The sequence below is a fragment of the Podarcis cretensis genome (assembly GCF_951804945.1).
Source record: "Podarcis cretensis genome assembly, chromosome: 2".
In the NCBI taxonomy this organism is placed as follows: domain Eukaryota; kingdom Metazoa; phylum Chordata; class Lepidosauria; order Squamata; family Lacertidae; genus Podarcis; species Podarcis cretensis.
In genome coordinates, this window is record NC_137171.1 from 42,683,992 (window position 1) to 42,706,791 (window position 22,800).

The 22,800-nt window shown below is 40.7% G+C and overlaps 1 protein-coding gene across 3 annotated transcripts; it reads left to right on the plus strand.

Moving 5' to 3' along the window:
• Positions 1–4,814: 4,814 nt before the first annotated feature.
• Positions 4,815–22,800, plus strand: AKAP8 (A-kinase anchoring protein 8). 3 transcript variants are annotated; one of them, XR_013836225.1, is made up of 15 exons: positions 4,815–4,933; positions 6,509–6,547; positions 7,089–7,121; positions 8,464–8,752; positions 9,485–9,998; positions 10,420–10,564; positions 10,924–10,970; positions 11,132–11,168; positions 13,011–13,107; positions 14,494–14,635; positions 15,208–15,301; positions 15,922–16,052; positions 17,992–18,087; positions 19,798–19,991; positions 21,426–21,565. XR_013836225.1 is itself a non-coding variant. In XM_079967118.1 (14 exons), exons 1-14 carry the CDS (start codon positions 4,918–4,920, stop codon positions 21,867–21,869), a joined length of 2,124 nt encoding a protein of 707 aa, XP_079823244.1. In that variant the 5' UTR covers positions 4,817–4,917; the 3' UTR covers positions 21,870–22,800. The 3 variants fall into 3 exon arrangements, 2 of the variants coding, with proteins under 2 accessions (XP_079823244.1, XP_079823245.1); XM_079967118.1 differs by lacking the exon at positions 19,798–19,991 and having other exon boundaries at positions 4,817–4,933; positions 21,426–22,800; XM_079967119.1 differs by lacking the exons at positions 11,132–11,168; positions 19,798–19,991 and having other exon boundaries at positions 4,817–4,933; positions 10,924–10,968; positions 21,426–22,800.

Genomic DNA, 22,800 nt, shown 5'->3' on the forward strand with positions numbered 1-22,800 from the left:
TTGCCTAAATGATAATAGTACAGTGGAACCTCGGGTTGCGGACGTAATCCGTGACGGAGGCACGTCCGCAACCCGCAGCGTTCGCATCCTGAAGCGCCACGTCTGCGCAGGCACCGGCACAATTTGGTGCTTCTGCGCATGCGCGAGCGGCTAAACCCAGAAGTAACCCATTCTGGTACTTCCGGGTATCCCACGGTCTGCAATCCGAAAACACGTAACCTGAAGCGTCCATAACATGAGGTATGACTGAACATGTTGGTAGTAAAAATGTGAGTTGCACAAAAATGTTAACTGTAGTTAGGGACAGCGTGTCCCGTTCTGCTGCTTGAGGCAAAACTGGGAGTCCTGCCCTGCCACCCCACCGCCTTTACCACTGGCACTAAATAGGTATCAAATTTTCCACCCCCACAGGGGCTTCTTCCACCTAAGGTGGCGGCATCACCCCACCTCATGGGTGGGCTGCACCAGACTGTGGTAACAACTTACTTTGTAGCCATCTTTTTATCAGCTGGTTAAACCCAAAAGGAGTGGTATTCATTTTAAAGCTTATATATACTTCTAAAAACCTCAGTAGCCTCATATGCATTTCATCTTCATTATTGCACTAACAGTCCACACATAAACATGCTTACTTGCTTGTTTGGAAAGGGGTGGAATTCACTGTGGTGCTAAGTGGGATATGCATGCACAGAACGAGGTCTGCTCACACAAAAAGTCTCTTCCCTACACACACCTCCCCTAAACCTGTTCTTTGGTTCCTCCCAAGCTTCCAGAGCAGATTTGCGGGGGATGTGGCAGGAGAATGTCCTGTTGCACCAGTAGACCTCATCTGTGCATGCAACAACTTAGTGGAATCCTGCTGTAAGTCTCTGTAAGTGCAGTGGGACCTATTTTGGGATAGATGTTTAGAGTTGCAGGCTCAGCATGGAGTCCCCATATTTGTCTCACAACTCTAAAGCAGGGGTGAGGACATATTGGGAGAAAACTGACAGGCATGAGGTCTGGATGGCCTAGGGTCAAATTAGGTATGATATTGAACATGTCTATTCTTCACACACCCACTCCCTGCAAAGCAAGTTGCAGCTTTAGGGGAAACGACACAGAAGGATAGATTAAACAGAGCAAATCTCAAATTTAGCAGTTAATCAGTAAAAACAAGAATAAAAGGGGATCCGGATCCTAAAACTTCTGCCATGTTTGACCCTTAATGGGAGGTTTTTATGGATTTATTTAATTCAGAGCCTGTTAAGCTGGAGTCTGAGGGGCATCTCTAGAGGTTCCACTGTTATTAAGATTTTGTGGGGATAGCTGGGCTATCAAGTGCTATCGTAGAAGGGTAGTAGAGGAAGTGGTGGCGGCAGCAATTATCCTGGTGCTAAGTGCTTCATCTAGAGGAGGCTTTGTTGGGATTGAAGATCTGAGGAAGAGCCTTAGATTGTAAAATTATTAAAGGTTATCTGAATCCCTTATTAAACTTCATTCATTCATCCATCACATTCCATTACTGCTATTTACTAGTGAAAAGGAGGATAGATTGGTCCTTTTTGGAAATGTAAGGGGGCAGCTAAAGCTCAAATCCTATACAGTGGATGCTTGGGTTGCTAACGTGATCCGTGCAGGATGCACATTCGCAACCCGCAGTGGCGCATCTGCGCACGCACGGGATGCAGTTTGGCGCGCATGCGCAATTGCCGAAACTCGGAAGTAACCCGTTCCAGTACCTCCAGGTTTCGGCGTTCCACAACCCGATAAAACACAACCTAAAGCATCTGTAACCCGAGGTATGACTGTACACACTTGTCCAAGTAAGTCCTATTGAACTTTGGTATCTACTCAGAAGTTAGCTCCACTATCCGATTTTACCGTAAATTCTAGGCGCAGCTACACAGTGAATTAAGGATAATACCATAACATTGTATCTCTTTAGGGGATGAATACTATTTCTTCACCTATACTATATTCCTGGTTCTTCTCAGAAAACATGGAAAATATTTCCAACATTTAAGAATTTCACAGCAGGGAAAATTCCACCATGTATAGATTCTTCCACTGCAACAGAGGTGGAAAACTACCTGGTGAAATTACCCCATCTATGCAATTCTTAAAAGCCTTTTAGTCTGGGCCTGGCACCCGTTTCTCTTTAGTATTGTTCATGATATATGTACGTCTCTGTTTCTTTCTCTTCAAATATGTACAAAGTAGCCTCCTGCTTGAATGTTATTGACTGTTGCTGTACCAAATGTCAATTTTGTACATTGGTTTTAGAATTCGTTATCCTTTGTCATGAATTACAGTGTTCTGTCTATATAAAACTAAACTAAATCAAGTTGTGATTGCCGGACAGTGATTAAAAAAAATAGCCAGAGCATTTGTTTTAATTGCAGCTTTGCCATGTGTGTGGAATTTTGTAAAGCTGCTGCTAAATCTGGAAAGCAGCGATTACTTTCACTGAAATGTGTACTTGGTAAACTGCAGGAAAAGCTAGACTCCATTTCTATATCCACTCGACTGTATATATAACTACTTTGTAAGTCCTGTAGTGTTTCCCTGTATCATAGTTTTTGCTATTTCTTTTCATAGAATTTAGTTCTCGTCTACAGATCAACTTGTGTCTAAAGTGCCAGGTTCATTTTGGAGCAATTGGCTTGTGCATGCTCACAGCTAAATTTCTAGGTCCTCGTTCATTTTAACTTAAATTTCTTCAGCTGCTTTTCCAAAGGAGATGAGCAAGGTTCATAGCAGCTGTCTAACCTACTTCCATATACAGCCTCCACTACTGCCTAGTGTAGCTTCTATCAATTTTATTTGCTATAGGGAACAAATCACACAATATTTTTTGTACAAAAAAGCATACCTAGCCATCATGGATTGTACAAACATGGGAGCAAAGGTTAAGAGCCATGTTCCTTGCTTCAGTCACTTTTGCCTCTGGCCTCACCTCCTAGAATGTGGCCCACTGTATGAAAAAGGCTTACCATGCCTGCTTTACAGGGAGAAGTGGGGAGCTCCAAAACTGGACATCATAACTGAACGATGTACTTATCTCTTCTTTATTTCTGCTGTTGCAAATAAGAAATAAATGGTTGTTCATTTGTTTCCTCATCATGCTTATCACTGAGGATGAATGTACTGATTTGCACAAAGTACACTGGACTGTGGGTGGAAAAACCCAGGATTAAATGTTGAACCACTATGATTATCAAGGATATCACAAACTATGATGCTTTTTCTCTGTATAGTTGGGGAAATTGTGCTTCTTCAACCAGTTGGTTTTCACTATAGCTGTGCTATGCTATCACAAATCTGCATTGTACCAAATTCTGTAAGTACTGGTGCTGTTACCTCACAAATGAGTTAAACTGTTAGGATTGCATCCCATGTTAGTGATGCTCTGTGCAGTCCTACTGAAATTAATGGGCAAGACTAAGAGCTATAAATTACTAGGGATCTACTGTGTAGAACTTGGATATAACAGAAATACTCCAGCTCAAGCTCATCATCAGGTCATCATTAAGTGGTGGTGGAAAGGTTTAGCAGTCAAGGACGGTACTGTTTAGTGAGTGTGTCTCAAGATTAGGAAATAGTGCAACAGCAGGTTTACAATCTTTGTGCCTGCAACAGCTGCATTATGGATAGTTTCTTTGTTGGAAATGAAAGAATGGCTGTGCTAGAGCACATGTTTTGCATGCAGAAGACCTCAGGATAAACACTGGCCCTTTCCAAGTAGTACTGAGGAAAGATTCCTGTCTGGAATCCTGAAGATTTGCAGTCACTGTAGATGATACTGGACAAGACATATAACATATCTTCCTCTGTTCCCAAAACAGGAAAGAAGGTTGAGAGGGGGTCTCTGCATCCTTGTAAAACACTTCAGCAATGTACAGCTATTTTTAAAAATAAAGTTCCATGCAGACCTCTCTTCCCATTCTGTCAGAAATGGGTAGGCCAGGAGTAGTGGAACTGTAATAGAAATTAATATAATTCCAAATAATTATATTATATCTGAAGCTCTCTTCCATTGCAGTGCTTTGAAATAGTTATGCCCTTTACCCACAGAAATTTGTCGGGAAAAGTGCACCTTAATGATAGAGAATCTACTATTATTAAAATACTATAAAACATGTATTTATACTTCCGTATGGATGGTGACCTATAGAAGCTTATGCTGTATTACATTAATTCGTATTTAAGGTGCCACAAGACTGTTTTGCCAGGACAGAAAAACATGCCTACGCATCTGGAAAATAACATCTAGAAATTCAGCAGGTGCCTACCTAATTCCACGACAGCGAAAGGCTGTAGGAGTTAAATTACAAACCAGTCTTTTAACTAGGAGTATTGTCCTAGTTTAGAGAGAGAGCATTTTAAAAGCACGATACCAAACGAGATTTTGCAACAAAAAATCATTGTCCGCGAAAGGGACAGGAGTGTAACTCGCATCTATATAATTTTTCATATGCAACATGCATTTAAAAGCGCAGCTCTGTTAGGGTGGTGGGGAAATAATCCACCCTCTTGCAGCTGCTTTCTTTTTTGTGTGTGTGAGCGAAGAGTTATTTCACAGCACCGCAACAAATGAGATCATCTCCCCGCGGCCACTTCATATAGGCTCATAATACACAGCGTTGTTTCCTTCCACCGTTGCCTCTCGTCAATTTAAGCAGGAACCGGAAAATTCTCTTAAACGAGCCATTTCGGTCGCTTTCAGAAGCCAGGCCAATGGGAAGGGATTTCTCGCGGGGGGGGGGGCGGTAGTAGAAGCCGCTCACGGGAAACACGAATGGGCAGAACTTTGAGATCACAACCAATAGAAACTCAGAAGTACGCAAGAGGAGCCAATCCGCGGTGGGCTCCAACGCTCGCGCAGTGAGGGTATAGGTTACTCTGCGCGGTCGCAGGTTGACGGAGAGGGAAGCCATGGATCAGGGCTATGGTGAGAGCTGGCGCTGCAGGGGCGGGGGAAGGGACCGGGAAACCCGGGAAACGCGGGGTAGGCTTCGCTCGGGGTAGGGCTGTTTACCTCACCGTGGTGGCTTTTCGCACCGACTAGGCTTGGTGGCTCTCAACCGCCTCCGCGAGACACGGGTGGCGTTGATTGGCCATCGGCGCTGCCCCTCTAGGAGATTGGCCTGGCGAATGGAGCGCCTCTTTCTAATCTCCACGGTCTGCGAGGAAGGCGGGACTAGGCCCTTTTTCCGAAGACGACACAAAATGGCGTCGAGGAGACCCGTTTCCTCTGCGCCAGCGCGCGGTTCCTGCGCCCCATTCTTCTGTGTGGGGTGCTGCCTCTTCCCCTCCTCCCCCGGGGGTGGGGGTTTAGCTTTTGTAGCCGGCCTGCCCCCTCCTCCAGACACCCGCAGCTTCCTGGGCTTAGCGCTTGGTCCATATAGAGGAAAAGTCGTTTCCACATCTCTATTAAAAGTTGCCAACATCTTCCCTGTCCCTGGCAGGACTCCTGTGTCTTTAATGCCTCTGCCACCCCTGTAGGTAGCAAGCGAATCCTTTTTCCTGCTATGCAGTCGACGCCAGGAGAGGCGTCCGCCTGTTAAAAGGCCTGTAGCTAGTCACTCATTGTCAATAGGCTTATCTTCCATGAACTTATCTCGTCGTTGTTTTTAAGCCATCTAAGTTAGCAGCCGTCCCTTCTTTGCCGTGGAAATGCCTTCCATAGTTTTAACTAAGTGAAGAAGTACTTTTTGTCTGTCCTGAATCTTCCAACATTCAGCTTCCTTGGATGTCCATGAGTTCTAGAGTTACGAAAAAGGGAGAAAAAACTTTTCTCTATCCCCTTTCTCCATGCCATTCGTAATTTTATAAGCTTGTATCATGTCAACTCTTAATCATCGTTTCCCTAAACTAAAATGTTCCAAATGTTGCAACCTTTCACTCCATCCCTTTAATCATTTTGGTTGCCTTTTCTGAACCTTTTCCAAATCTACAATATCGTTTTTTGAGATGAGGCTACCAGATCTATACACGGTATTCCAAAGGTAGTCACACCATAGATTTGTATAAAACCGCATTATGGGGTGGTAGTTTTACTTTTAGTTCCTTTCCTAATTTTGTTGGATTCAGCAGGGTGTGCATACAGTCTGGTATCATATGCAGAATGTGCGACAGGCAGGGTCTGAAGATTAGGGGTGATTTACTGTGAATATGATAATTTTGTCATCTTTAAATGTGAAACAAAACCCCTAGCTTAGTGGTATGTCTGAACTGGGAGCTGTGGTTTGTTTTGCTCCAAACAAGCCACTGTCTTCACCCACAGTTTGTCCCTGACTTACTGATCATAGTCTGTTTCCCTTGTGTGCTGGAGAAGGCAGGCAAAATGGATGAGATTGGTGCTTTCACAGCAAACCACTAACTACTGTAAATTGGCATGTTTGAGTAGTCACATTTTCACTCAAATTACAGCTGCTGTATGTGAAAGTAGTTAAGAGAGAGAGTCTGGGAGGGGAGAAGTTAATGTGTGTTTCTGTGAGTTAATGAGTCGATATTTCTCTTACAGGTTATAGTTCCTGGGGTACTGAGGCCACCAGTACTCAAGGTAAGTCATGATCTCCTAAAATAAAAAGTTTAGAAAAGAAATAGAAGATAACCTTAAGAATGTTGCGCATAAGTGTGTTTATAAATAAATATGCTTCTCTTAAGCATGGGTCACAAATAATATTTTTTTAAAGGTCCTGAGCAGTCTTGAACTTCTACTTTGGGGACAATATATTGAGAGGATTTTATTTTGTATAGGAGATGTCCAGTGGTTTTAGCTATTTGGGCAACTAATTTCCCCTTTCCTCCCCCTCTGCAGCCCCCATGCACTTCTGAAATGTGCTCCAGAGAGTTGGGTGATTTTAGAGTAGATTGACAGGTGTGAGTAGCTGCGGGTAGAGGAGAGGAAGGGGATATTGCCTATATATGTGTACTTAACTCTTTAACACATCACTTGTGTTTTATTGCGTTGCTGTCAAAGAACTAATTCATTGAAAATTGTTTTAAATTGCTTGCCTTGTGAAAGAACTTAATCTGTGTTGTGTTAACATCGCTTTGATTGACGTGTTTAATGTAAAAGTAAACTTTTGTCTCTTTAAAAGGTGGCTATTCAACAAATCCAGCAAGTTGGCAAGGTATGTGTTTTATTTGCAGTACTATCTTAAATATTTTGCTAATTTTCTCAGAATTAACAAGAATAACTGACTGGAACATTTAGAGGCATTATATAAGTTAGAATTTGAATTTGCATCACTCCTCCTAAAGCAGAACTTGGCTCCAGAGTTACAACAACTTTGTAGCCAAAAAAGGGCCATTGAGTATCAGCATGCTTAGGGGAACCCAGAGGTTTGCAAAAGCACAGACATGTTTAAAAAGTCAAAACTATCTGGGTGGATCCCTGAAAAGGCCCAGTGAAGGCTGAGCGTGCTTAGTAGTTACAGAATCTTAAAAGTTGGCGGTGGGGATTGGAGGAAGAGGGATGGAAGTGGCTGGTGAAGGGGGGCTTCAAAACTGGCAGGAATGCAAGAGAGGCTAACCGAGAGAGAAGGGAAGTTTAGAAGGAATTAGGGAGAGTGGAAGCTGAGCATTATATTTATACTTTTTTCCCATTCCCCTTCTTTCCCTTCTACGTCCAGTGGATGGAGAGAAAGGGATGGAGGAAGAGAGATATAGATACAAAAACAGCACAAAGAACCATTTCATTGTAAACTGGGGAATAACCTATCCACACATTGGAAAATTATTCTTAATTAGACCCAGGGTTGGAAATGAGAGCCTCTCATAGAAATCATTGGAGAAATCCAAGATTTTAATATAGCTGCTAATTGACAAATGAAGCAAAGCTGAAGGGAGAACAGGAGGCAGAAAGTTACAAGAGGAGAAAGTGAGAGCCCATGGTGGGGCAGTGGCGGGGAGCTGTAGAAGGGGGACAGTGAAGGGGCCTTGACCTCTTCTGAGGAAATCAGAACTTTAGGCAGTCATGGGCATGTTTCTGTCCTGATGAGAATATATTCAGGTACCATTCTGCCACAAATAGAGAATTAACCCCTTCAATCCTGAGCAAACAGCCTCATCAGCCACAAACTCAAGTGAAACACATACACACAGAAATAATCTGCAGAATTTTGCTGCAGAATTCAGCTTGTAGTATACAAAACAATGTGTGATATAGATCATGTAGTGTTTTTAACTTTTATACTGCTCTTCTTTCAAGGAAAATGGGGTGGATTAAATTTGCTTTTATAGAAGAAAAATGATAATAACACACCTAAAATCTCCACCTCTTTAATTGTGGGCACATAACTAAAGCAATAACTCTTCATTGGTCTTGTGGCAGTGGGGGCCTATTAATGCTTGTATCTGACAGTTGTTTTCAAGTGTGTATGAGTGTTGGCTTTGGTGATGGTTTCCATAGATAAGATTGACACTTGAAACTCAGAGCCCCCCTTTTTACTGTACTATTGTCTTTTTTTCCAGGCTATGAAGGCTATGATTATTACAGTGCCCAAACCAGCAGCTCTACTACAGCTGCCCCATACAACTATGATGCTGCCAGTGTTGCTGCAACTACCTGGGACGCTCCTAAAGCTACCGACATGACAATGAGTGCTGAGATGGGCTCTCGCATGCCAGTTGTGAATTATGGTAGTGGGGCAGTGGGCACAGAAAACTCTGACTCCATTATAGCAAAAATAAACCAGCGTCTGGATATGCTGTCAAAGGAAGGCAGTGGTGGTCCTGGGGAAGGCATGGAAGATCAGGGAAGGTAAACTAAAGATTCTCCTCATCTCTGAAAAACATATTTCTAGTTCTCAATTGAACTTTAATTTGTTAAAAACAAGAATTGGTAGAACAATATTCATTACTTGATATGTAGATAGTAGCTTAACATTGGTACAGTTAAACAAATGCTATAGTTTCTGATGACAAAGCTTTCATGCAAGAGAAGGCAACTTGTTGAAGAGAGGGTCTGCTGCCTTCTCTTGTTGAGGCATCAGCTCAACAAGAGATTTTCAAACAGGGTTTTCATAATAGTGCCTTGAAACCACATAGAAAATACATGTTATGTAACTTTCATAATTTGTAAGGGTCCCTGGTTGTCTAACAGATACAGGTTGTTTCCTTCTACTTTTGTTGTAGAATGCGTTGCTCCTTATTCCAATACAGTGAACATATAAAGCTATTTTATGCAGAGTCAGATCATTGATCTATCTAGTTCAGTGTTGTCTTCTCTGAATAGGAGTAGCTTTCCAGGCTCTTTGGTAAAGGTCATTCTCAGTCCTTTTACTTGTCTTTTTTTAACCTGGAGATTCCAACCTTTGGAACCTTCTGCATGCAAACATGTACTCCATCACTAAGCTATTTCCCCTTCTTTGTAGAGAAGCAAATAAACTTTCAGAGGGCCTCCAGCATGCAAATTTATATCTGTGCCAAGTCTGTTCGGACTACCTGTCAAGTCCTCTATAACTACTGACTGAATTCTTTGCTTGTAATACAGCTCTTTCAGATTTGAGTCTTATGAGTCCTATGACTCTAGAGCATCAGTGCCTGATCGTGACCTGTACAGAACCAGCTATGACTATAATGAAGTTGGATCAGATCGGAATGATTCTTTTGGAAGCCGTTATGATGATGTTGGTGACCGCAGAGATCAGCCCCGCAACAGAGGAAACAACTATGGCTTTGCCAGAGGGAGGGCCCAGAATCGAGGGCACCTAAACACTTTCAATCGTGACCACTTCATGCCATCAAGTACAGAACGGATGTCTGCACAATGGAATGAGATGAATTACATGGGTGGAAGGAATATGGAAGGACCTGGACCCAACCGGCTTCCATCACTATTTTCCCAAGCACTCGTCCCAGAGTATAGAGATTATGGTGATTATGGAGACTACGGAGACTATGGCAACTATGGGGATTATGATTACGGCATGATGGGAATGCAAGGAATGGGAATGGGAAGGTTTCCTGGGAACATGCCCTATGGCTTCAACAGATCACGTGGCAGAGTAAGTTTAGCACACTAACCTTAGGAACTCTTACATTTATAGCTGTTTCAGTAGTTGTAAATCATCAGATTGGTTCAGTGATTAACAAGAGAAAATGGTCTTATTTTTATGTAGGATGTATAATATAACACCATTTATTTTTATTTTTCATTGCAATAATTGGAAGTGATATTGACAAAATAGTGATGTTTTTGTTTTATTGGAACTGAGATGAACTGCTTGAAAAAATGCCTGCTTGTGAGGTAGCGATATATGGGTGTTCCTTGGGTGCATGGGTTGGGCTTTATTCTTTACTAAGGAAATGCATGAAATGTATTTTTGTGAAAGAGGACATTTATAGCAGGAAACTAATGCATTCCTGGGGGTCCTGGCAAGTGCCAACAAACTGGCCAAGCATGTATTGCTCTTTTTTTCTTTCTAGCCAAAGAGAAGACCATTCCGTGGTCGTTTTGGTGGGCATTCAGATTTTGAAAGTGGATTACGCAAACGGAAACATTCCCAAAGTGGAGATGAACCAGACAGCAAACAGACAAAGACAGAAAGTGAAAGAGGTTATTCTGACAATGGTAATGTTTTGATTTTGTTACATTAGGGACTAGTCTCCTTTTTTCTCATCCTTTGCTTTGGTACCAACCTATTTGTCTTCTAATCATTTATTAAATATGTCATTATAAATCCTACTTCTTCGATGTGCTACTATAAAATATAGTACTTTACAGCAATATTACAGTTCACCAAATAAATAAATGGCCTGCATCGCTGTAGTAAGATGGAGAAGAGTTGGGAAATATATGCTAGCAAGTAAATTTCTCAGCAGATGGAAACCAAATTTCCACTTTAAATGATCTCAGAAGAGTGCTATGTTTAGACTATAAAATAAAATGAACTTTTCACAGTAGTTGAATGGTGTCTTGTGTATTGACAGATAATGGTGAAGGAGAGGACAAATCAGGAGATGAAAGAGATAAAGGTGTAAGTAACTTTCTCAAAAGTATCTGGATTTTCAGAAGTGATCATTTAAAGTGATGAATGTTTTGGATTGCTGACATTGTAATGCAGCATATTTTACATTGAGCTTTTAAGAGATGTAAAATTAATTACTTTGTGTAATCCCTCTCTCCCTTTTTTTAAAGGAGCATGAGAGAAGCAATGAAGATCTAAAGAGGAAAGGTAGGGTTTAATTCATTTGGCAGGCCTATATTAACTTTCCACTTGAAAGTTATGAGGGATTGTTATGAGGGATTGTGGAGTGGGTAGGAATTCCATTCTGATCTTCTATGGAGGCCATTACAGTGGTACCTCAGGTTACGAACAGTCCTGCTTATGAATGCTTCGGGTTACAAATTTACAAACCCAGAACTTTACCCCAAAATATGAACGCAATCCACTTCCAGGGCCGCGGGAGGCCTATGTAGGGAATGCGCGCCTCGGGTTAAGAATGCTTCAGGTTAAGAATGGACTTCTGGAATGAATTATGTTCGTAACCCAAGATACCACTGTAGATGCAACTGGCTAAAATTAATTTGAACTCAAAAACTTGTAACATCAATATTAACACCTTAGGGGAGATAGTATTGTAGCATTCATGTATCTTCCTTAGAAGCAGTGACTAGCCAGGTGTCTCTGAAAACTGAAAATATTATATCATCCTCAGCTTAATTTTTTTTATTTTAGTTTTCTTGCCAATATTCAACAAATTAGTGATAATTCCTGTTTTAAAGCCATCTAAAGCTGATAGTCATCACTGCATCATGTGACAGTGAATTCCATAACATATTAATTGGGTAAATAAATACTCTACTCTACTCTAAAATCTACTCTTTTCAGTCCCAAGCTCCAGCATTATCCACATATTATGAGCTGGGTTTTGTAACTTAGTATGGATGCGTGAGGGTTCCAGAAGAAGAGAACATGGACTCCTCACCTGGTGTTCTTCTGCTGTGCTGCCTTGAGCTAAGCTATAGTTTGCCCTAAGGTGTAAACCTAAGAACAAATCTTGATTACAGTTTGTATTTCATATGGAGCAAGATTAACCAGAAGGCCGAGTTTGGACAACATTCTAAGCTGGACCATGGCTTAGCCCTGTGCAATGCAGCAGCAGGAAAGTGGCTGAAACCACCTCTCATATAGAGTTGGAAGGGACCCCAAGGGTCATCTCGTCCAACCCCCTACAATGCAGGAATCTTAGCTAATACATCGTGACAGAGACTCTGTAGACAGCACATTCACACTATGCCCATTAGTTGGCTTAGTTGTCCAGTAACCAGTTTTCATTCCCTGGGCCATTTGTTTAGCTTGATAGAAACATGAAGAAAGATATTAGTGAACTGTATAGGTATACCCAGCTGTTTCAGCACATCTGGATGTATTTCTTATAGTTGTAGTGTGTGTTGTGTTGTTGAAACATACATTACTATTTTTGAGACTACATTGTTTCAATTTTCTGCTTCTGTTACTGTTTGTTTATTACAACATATTTATTATGTATCTCTTGTCTTCCTAAGAAGCTCAGAGAGAAATGTTAGTGTCCATTCAACCTGTGATTGAGATTGACTTTCTCAAGGCAACCCAGTGAACTTCAGAGTTGACTAGGGATATGAGCGTGACTGTTCCCCACTCCACCTTCTTCCATGGCACTAGCTAAGAACCATTCAGAGGACTGACATAAGCATGACTAACAGAAAGCAGTTTCACTGTGGCAGTATTTCTTATGAGAATAGCCCTCATGCCTATGTTGTATATCATGAGGGAGGCTATGGCTGTGTTGAAAAAGTGCAATTTAATGAATAATGTAAATAATATTTGTGAATTACACTTGCCATATGAAACACTGATAGAGGTAAGTGCTTTTTTTATTGCCTTCACATGGTAGATCTTTAATTGACCCTTAGAAAAGCAAATCAAGGAAAGAGGAGAGGAGAGATTAGAAGGTACAATATTTTCATCCCGTGACATTGTAATGCAGTTGAACGTTAGTTCTTAAAGAACTGCCTTAAATTTAACTTTCTGTAGCATCTGGTGATGGCATTGATGATGATGATGAAGAGTCAAAACAAAGAAAAGAGAAGCAGAGGCAGAGGGATCGAATGCGTGATCGTGCTATGGACAGGTAACTGAACAGATTAGAGCTCTTACATCTTTAAACATCTTTGGCTTAAAATTCATTTTAACTTAAATTCCTGCTTCATACATAAAATTAAACCCACATTACAGGTAGCCTTTCGAAATATGGCTGCGGTAATTGAGAACATTCTGTTGTTTCTCCAGGAATATTCTCTAAAGTTTCTTGGGCCGTCTCTTTCTCTTTTTTTCTTTTTCTTTTTCTTTCTTTTTTTTTCTTTTTTCTTTTTCCTTTTTTTTTTTTTTTTTTTTGCTGCTACCCTGCAAGTTTGCTTTCCAGCTCAAGGAAAACAAATGGCTCTTGCTATGTAAAATTTAGTTTCATACATTGTCTTTTAAAGTGCTAATAAAATGTATAAATAGTAACAATTTGAAAATATCGTTGTGAACTGTTTTGGGCTACCTAGTTGAAAAGGTAGTGTAGAAATTAATAATTTAATTAAAATAATGGTTGCTTAATGGTAGCCAGCTGAGATTCTATAGGACTTGCCCATGCCATGCCCATGTTTTATGTGACTCCTCTGTCCTCCTTTACCCACTTCCAAAATTCTGTATTTATCAAAATGTAAATACGGTACTTCATCTTGCATCCCATACATGTCTACAAGGCTGATTATATCTTTGGTTGTTTCCAGATTAAGTAGGCTTGCTCAACACATTTTTTCCTTTTCCCTCCCTTCCAAAATGTATGTAATTCTGTAATACAGGCAAATACTCTTCTGGAAGGTTAATTGGTTATATCAACTAATATTGCATTTCAGTATTTCCATAACTGTGTTTGTGTGTGTGTGTGGTTTCTAAGGATGGCACTTCAGTTTGAGAAACTTTAAAACCTTAATTGCCTAGAGTAGTTTCCCCCCCCCCCCATTTTTCTCCTTTCCATGTGTGTGTGGCCTGGAGGCATGGGTAGAGGAAGAAGAATGGTGGATTACACGAGTCAAGCAGGGGTGTGAAGGAGGTCCAGAAGGTTTTATGTCTTATGCCTGTTTTATAAAACTTGGTTGAAATGGACTGCTGCTCTTCAGGAGAGATGCTTTCTTAGTGTATGGAAACTCCTGTGGATAGAACCTAAGAATTACAGCACTCTTGTGTTGTGTGATGAAAACTTACATTGCTAATGTTGTGATATTGCTGTTATTAGATAATTTCAAAATATTAGTAAACTCCAGATGAAAATAGATTGTAGCAAAGTAATGCATAGTTTGCTATAATAAACAAACAGTACAACCCTAGATTGAAGCAGCAAAGGAATCTGGTAGACAGAAAGTTTCTTAGGTTCTGTTAGGACAATAGTTGAGTTTATGGAATTTATTTTTCATGTATTGAATTTCATAAATAATGTGTACTAAAAATCAAATTCAATGCCTTCCTTTAGAATCCAGTTTGCTTGCTCTGTATGTAAATTCCGAAGCTTTGATGATGAAGAAATGGAGAAGCATCTACAGAGCAAATTTCACAAGGAGGTCCTGCGATACATCGGGACCAAACTGCCTGACAAGACTGTAGAATTCCTGCAGGTATGCTTATTTGGGATTTTAAGTTGTGAACAAAAACAACTATCGGGTAACTGAACTGCTTCTGCTATCCAGTAATTGCGATTAATGCCCAAATAATTGCTACTGGTTATTTTTGTAAGTTTTTCTTAAACTAGGTCAGGCTTCCTCAACCTTAGCCCTCCAGATGTTTTGAGACTATAATTCCCATCATCCCTGACCACTGGTCCAGCTAGCTTGGGATCATGGGAGTTGTAGGCCAAAAACATCTGGAGGGCCGAGGCTGAGGAAGCCTGAACTAGGTTTTTTGTCAAGTTACTATCAAGTAATTTGTTAATGCAGCATGTTTCTGGATAGTAGTGTCTAACTGGTTAGTCATTAGGGCTTAAGTTGATGAGTCCCACCTGAAAGTGTGAAGGAAAGATTGAAACAGAACTGTTAAGAAGCCATTATCCAGTGAACTACATAGTGATTGGAGATCACTAATTTGAGTGATTAGTGTATAGTTGCAATGTCACCTCTAGCTGGACTTTTTACTCAGTTTTGGAGACAGTGACTTAGCTGATTACACATATTTTCTCCTTTACAATCCCCAGAAATATATAGTGAACAGAAATAAGAAAATTGGGAAGCGCCGACAAGAGCTAACGGAGAAGGATGGTCCAAAACAAAAACCAGATCCTTTCAAAGGTAAGCGGAACACTATTAAGAATTCTCAATCCACCACCTAGAAAGTACAGTGCAGAAATCTCAACTAAAGCATCCATGACAAATGGTCATACAAACACTGCTTAAAAATCTCTAGTGAAGGTGAGTCCACCACCTTCCGATGGATTAGGCAGGCTGTTAACTGTTGCTGTGAGTTAGAGAGTTTGTTTCCTGCTTGGCAGGGGGTTGGACTCGATGGCCCTTGTGGTCTCTTCCAACTCTATGATTCTATGATTCTATGAGTACCCAGTTATTAAGAGCAGAGATGTTTTGACCAAAAAACAAGGTTATACCCATTGTTGTAATAGTTCCCCCTATGTTTGGGCCATGTTGCCCTAGGATGTTATAGGGACAGACGAGCTAATGCTTGTGAGGAGTTTTGCAGTAGTAGCTGGGGGTTTTTTAATGGCATGACCATTATTGCTGTAGTGAGTTTTTTGCATTGGCCTTTGAATTCTCTTCTAGTTTCTCTGACCAACTGTTTCTTAGTTTGTATGCTTAAAATGATTAACGTAGCCAATTTCTTGAGAAATAACATACTACACCATTTTAATAGTTTATGTTCAGTTGTGTGCATCTAATTTGTGTTTGTACCATTTCAGGAATTGGCCAGGAGCACTTTTTTAAAAAGATAGATGCTGCTCATTGTATGGCTTGTGATATGCTAATTCCTGCACAACATCATCTTCTCCAGAGACACCTGAGGTCTGTTGATCACAACAGGAATCGCAGAGTAAGCAGTATTAGTATTTTCTATATGATTGATTAATGAAGTGCATTGATTTAGAAAGCAGTCCATGTGTGCTTGCTTAGCAAGTCCCACAAACTGCATGGGGCTTACTTGCTAGTGTGTTTAGTAATGCAGGCTTAGAAATTCTTTGATTGATTGCTATTCCATACCTGACACTTTTTTCAAATCTGGGATTTGCTTCTCAATTACAATTGAAAACTTATTTATGAAGGCATGACTAACCTGCTTTTTGGTTGCTAATAAATGATAGTATAGCATAGATTGGAATATATTTCTGTGCAGCATTTCATTCAGAAAAATTGCAAAGCAGCTTACAAACAGTAAATAACAATAACTTAATAGAAAATCACGATAGCAACATAAAGCATGTAAAATAATGAACAACTCATCAGTAAAACAATTACAAACCATCAATAAAACATTTAAAATCCATAAAACACTTAACAAAAGAACTAAAAAAAAAGCTAAACAGCACAATTACAACAAAAAGTATATTATAGGGTTCACAACATTCATAATGTATAAAACAATATTGGCAACATTAGCAAAATAGCAATTAAAAATTATCTTAGGACTGATTAATTCATACACACCCTCACCACCTCCATGACTCATAATCTTCCACTCTATTCAGTTCACTAAAGGACACTTAAACATAATGCCTGTGGGAGCAACTCCATTCTGAAGGCTCTTAGGCTGGAGGGTGGGGCAAGGCATTGCCTGATGGCCATCATAAAATCTCCCTTTTTCTCTCCTATGTCTGGGACTCAACTTAAGAGTTATTTCACTATATAGGAAAAGCAAGTGCAGGTGATTTGAATGCCTTCTGGGTGAGTCATGGCTCTTAGCTCAAGGGCATGAGTGTCTCTGTATCTCCTTTTCGAAATATGAAAACTATCAGACCACTTTCGTGAGGTTTCAGCAAAACATTCTTTTATGTACACTCTACTTTTTAAAAAGTGCCAATAATATGCATGGTTTTTCCAGTTTGAGAGACCATAATAATGACACCTGTAGCTACAAAAGAGGAGAACTTTATTGGAGTATGAGTAAAGTTACAGTGCTTGATTTTTCCTTATAGTACCTGAAAGACTTAAGTCTGTGATAGGGCTAGGAACAGTGATAGGCAGAATAGAGGAATACATAGGCTACATAGATTACACCTACATTTGATAAACGCTTGAATAGTTTGATGGCACATGTGTAACTTGCCATGTTACAACTGAAACTTGGATATAACAGCTTCTACTTCGGCCTAAAAGAAAATTTAGCCAACGTATCTTCATTGTGTAAGATGAGAAGGTGCAAATTGGTTCTGTACTTATGCAGTATGTATTGAAGTTTCCCTTATGAAATATCAATACAGTAAAGCACTATTAAATATAAACAGTTGGATAAAAGCACTATAGAAACCTCATTTCGGTTTTGGTTACACTTCTGATAGTGAAATAAGCCACCTTTGGTAGTAAAGATGCCCAAATAAATCTATTAGTTCATATAAAGCATACTCACTTTTTATAAACTTCCGTCATTTTGATTACTGTGTATTGGAACCAGAGTTGCCCTTCTGTTCATTGAAGCTATTCCATTTGTTGAAGGGACTGCAATCCAGCAGAAGCTTCTGCTGGAGGAAGAGCTGTTTTTTGTTTTTGTCATTTTATAGAGATACTTCAAACATAGAACAAAACCCTAGCTCCAGCATAATGTAAGTTGAAAATGCCTAGGGAGAAGCATCACCAGGAAGTCTATGGCAAGAGCTTTTCACTGACCATATTTACTCTTAAGTATTTTTTCTTTTACAAAGTCTTGAGTGCATAGTGCCGCAAAAGTGATGGCTGTAAAATAAGGAAGATAACCAGAATTGCAGCATTCTTATTTTCTACTTAGGCATCATATTGACTTGTGTTTCTACACTTCCTAGATGGCAGCTGAACATTTCAAGAAGGCTAGTTTCCACGTAGCTAAGAGTGTTCTGAATAGCAAGCACATTGTGAAAATGCTAGAAAAGTACCTCAAGGTAAGTAAGTAAGCAGGATGTTTGCTGTGTAGTCCTGCTTTTTCACAGAGCAAGAGCGCAGGAGCTTCAGCTTGGCCTCAACAGAGCATTACAGTAATATTGCTGAGTGTGCTGCATGTGTCTTTTCACATAAGATGGAGGGAAGCAAAATTATTTCTTTGCTTTCTTATGTATAATCTGAGCCTTGATTAGTGTCTTCCTCTCTAGCATTCACTCCCACTCCTCCCAGATGTGTTGGATACTCATACTAGCAGACACTGGCTGTATTCACACATTACACTAAACTGTAGTTAAAGGCTTAAAATGAATGCATATACAGGTTTCATTCACTCCTCCCCAAGCAGTGCAAGCAGAAGCGAGAAATGGCAGTCCCTGGTTTAGCATTATGTCCAAACCTGGGGTCATGGTTTATTTCACAGCAAACAAATCATGATTAGGAAACCAAGAACAAACCTTGGATTCACAATGATTTGCTAGAAGTGAAACAAACCACAATCCCAGGTTCAGGCATAATGCTAAACTAGGGATCTGCATTTTTATGGCAAACCATTTACTGTGATGTGTTAACGTGGCCAGTATAGAAGAAATTTATAGCTGCTTACAACTAGATTAATTAGCAAAATAAATACTATCCTCAGGCTACCCTCTGCTAATATAAAATATAGCTGTGTTGAGGGGGAGCATTGTGCCCAACCTAAGCACCGCTTGAAAATTTATCTGGTTGGTTGAGAAAAAGCATTTTTTTCTTGCTCACAGCATGGAGTGGACTTTCTTGAGTAGAAAGGTAATGCTGATTTCCCTAATGAGTTTTCAGTTTTCGTGTTAAAGAAAATTAACTTGGGAACAGCATCCAAAGTCAAAGCAAATTTTGTTAGTCCCAATGTTATTCCAAATATCACATGTGGGAGAAAGTTGACATCAGATGATCTGATCTCAACTGTTGGACAGTGCATGACATGAGTGAGACGGGGCCTCTCCAAAATATTTCACTATGGCTCTGTAAATCAAACTAGACTTTTCCCCTGCTGAGAATGGAAAAGACGCCACTTATCTCCAAAGCAGGGATGTGATGAGCCAATAATGGGAAGTGTGGTAGCCTAGATGAGTATTTGCAGGTCATGTGGAGACTCCTGTGTGACCATTGAGGGTTTGCTGATGTAGCATACATGGCCATATGTAATTGGTGAGTTCCACTTTTGATAGGAAAGCCTGCAGCCATCTGACCAGGTGAAGACGAAAAGAAACAAGTTTGGCTGCTCCTATACCTGGGAATCCAGGAGCATCCCAAGATTCAACAGGACCCTCTCATGGCAAGCATAACTAATGGGGGAGCAGATGTTGTCATTTCCTCTACATGTCTGCTCTGTCCCTATGGCAACACTTCGGTCTTAACCAGACTGAGTTTCTGCCAATTAACTAGTCTCTGCTAGACAGACACTAGTAAAACTGAGACTCTGCTCTCTGGGTCCAGTGAAAAAAAATAAGCTGAGCACATCAGCTTGTAGTTGACACTGATGGCCTGTTTACTGAGGCTGTGTTCCCCCAGCGGCCTCTCATACACGTTGAACAAGAGGGGTGACAGAATAAACCCTGCGTAGCTCGCATGAGAGAGCCCTTGGGGCAGATGAGCAGTTGCCCAGTGCCACCCTCTGGGATCTCTCGGAGGAAAAAATGGAACCACTCAAGCGCAACTCCGTCTACCCCTGCTAGGGTCCGCAGGTGCCTCAGCAACACCTCATGATCAACAGTATCAAAGGCTGCCGACAGGTCTAACAGAATCAGCATGGACACCTGAACTTTGTCCATCAGCAGGAGGAGATCTTCGACCCACCCAGCACAGTCTCCGTACCATACCCAGGTGCAAAACCAGGCTGAGAGGGGTGAAGGAAATCTGAGGATTCCAGGTAATGCCAGAGCTGCCCCATCAAAAATCTTCTCAGCACCTTCCCCAAGAAAGGAAGGCTGGAGGCAGGGTGATGCAGTTGGCATCAAGAAATTATTCTTGAACATTGGCATATTACTTCCTCCCTTAAAGGATGCTGGCACCTTGCCCTTCCTGAGGAAGCTTTTGACTTTGAATCCCCACCCCTTTAATTGGCGATTAATGGACACATCCAAATCGCGGGGTAGAGCCTAGAGCTCTGAAACTTACAGAACATCAGTGAATAAAGCTGGTTGGCTGATTTTCAGTCAAAGAAGATGGCGCTACTTGTCTTTCACCTGCATGGATCTTCTTTCATGGAGGCAGTTAGTCTCCAACTGGGTCATAAAATATAAATGTTTAGTTGCTAGGTGCAGAAATCCTTGGCAGTACTGTATCTGGCCCAATTTTTGTGGGTTGGGACTGCATGGATATAGATGGAAAAGCAGGACTCCAGAAGAGAACTTGGAACTCATGTGCCTCATGAGTATTGTGGTTCAGAAATTGTCACTTGAATTTGATCAGGTTAAGGGCTAGATTTCTGCACTGGCATGCTGCCTTTCCGTTGTACATCAGTTGCAGGTCAGCCACGAGTGATCCACAAAAGCAGGGTGGGGTGGGGGAGATAATGGTTTTAATCCCCGTACATGACAGACATTGGTTTTGAGAATCAGCAGAACAACACTAGTGTGTCTGCTGTTTCCATATGGTGTTTCCTTTAATAAAGAACAGAAATTCTAGCAAGAGCAAAAGAGAGGACTGACCCTGATATGGTCAGTGACAAGCCATGACCTCGGTCTGAATGAGTTTGGTGTGACTGCTGTATGAGTGGTTCCCAGTACAGTCATTCCCTTAGGTTTCTTGGACACAAAGAGTGTTCTGCTTAATGAGATCACAAAAATGTATGAGTACCCATCATTGGTTTATAGCCATATGTCAGCATCTAGACTTGCTAGTGTTGAATAGTGTGGTGAGAGAGTTGAGCACTTCATAGCTGTGATTCAACTGGGTATTTCCTAAAAACAGTTTCTGCCTCTAAGCTGAAGGCTCAAAAGGTGTGTTGAAAATTATTTAAGATTCCACTGGATTTTTCTATTATAGAATTACATCTCTTGATGCTACAGTAAATATACTGCAGCAAAGTGCATTCCAATCTTACTCCTGTGAGGCAGACACATTGTCAGCTTTCCAAATAGTACCACAGGCTTTAGGGTGCTGGCAGGCACATGTGAAAGAATTTAGCAAAAATGTAGTCTGTTAAGTTGTTTGAGGCAAGAAAGGCTATTGTGCTTTGAAGTGAGGGTGCTCAAATTTCAATCACTCAGTTGCAAACTTCTGCATTCTAGGTATGAGGCTGTCTAAGGGAGGTTCAGACAATTTTGTGAGTAAGTAATAATATGCTTCTTCCCTTTGTCAGGGTGAGGACCCATTTACAGATGAAAACGTTGACCAAGATGTTGATGACTCTGGAGCCTTAGAGGGGGCAGAAGCTGAAAAGGCTACAGAAAGTGCTGCAGTAGAGAGAAAAGAGAGTGCTGCAGATGAGATCACAACCACTGAAGTCAGTGAAACTGCTAAACCAGAAGGGGATGAGAGAGCTTGCTCTACTATAACCTTTTCTGAAGATAAATCTGCAGAGGAGGAGGAGGAGCAGGAAAAAGAGAGAATCAAGCCAGTAGGAACAACAGAGGGACTGTCTGCCCATCCTCAAAAAAGCCTTGAAGTGAGAGCAGCAGAAAGCCAAGTGGAGGAACAAGAGCATTTGAAGATGGGAGAAGGGAACTCTACGGAAATGGCAACAGCTGAAAATAGTGACACCAAGGAGGAACCAGTTATTGTAGCAGATGCAGAGCTGCAATAGGAATGACCATATAAATGATTGTATAAATTGATTGTATGAAGATGATTTTGACTGGCTTAGCTGTATAATCCCTCCCCTCCCCCTCCCCCCAATACACCCTGGGGAAAAAATCTTATGTCAGTGCAGTACCTGTATGTGCATTTCTAGGGTGCTGCCAATTTTGTTATTGATTTGAAGAAAGGAATTCATCTATTCTGTTATGGAAGCAGTCTTGTGCTTCATTGTTGTAGAAGGCTGTATATTCCCCAAGAAAGGTTTGATGACTTATTCATTGTAGAATGAACAATACGATTTGAAAAAAGCAAAGTTGTTAATCATTCAGCTCCTCCCAGGTATTCATTTTTCAGTATTGAAGGATTATAGCTTAATTTGGAAACGAAATTTGGCCTCTTCCTTATGAAGGAGTAGATTAGTTAAGTGTGTGTGTGTGTTCTTGCTTGTGAAAATGTTTGCTCATTTAAGTTCCTAAAGAAAAGACTTGCTGCCTTGAAAACTGTTACTTTCTTTATCCAGTTTGCAATATTGCATGAAAATAGCATCTGTAACTTGTTTTTAAGCACCAAGATGATTGTGTATCACACTGGGGTTATCATTTCTACTGAGCACTGCTTCAGATTTTCTGGCTAGCAAGCTGCAGCTTGTACATTATGCTGGTACAGAGGCATAGCCTAAGGGAGAAAAGTTATACCACCACTGAATCTCCATCCTCTTAATAAAAATCACAAACGTATCATTCATGGAGTGAATTGCCAAATATTGCCCTGCGAGTATTGAAGCAGTACCAAGACCAGCAAAATAAAAGCAGATTTGTGAGTGTTGGGATTGATGCTCATAGTTAAAGCTTTAAGAGTGGAATGGAGCACTATTTGTAAAGAAAACAACAACCCCGGTCTTTTGTCTTAGCAGTTAAATAAACTTCTGAAACTGAAAA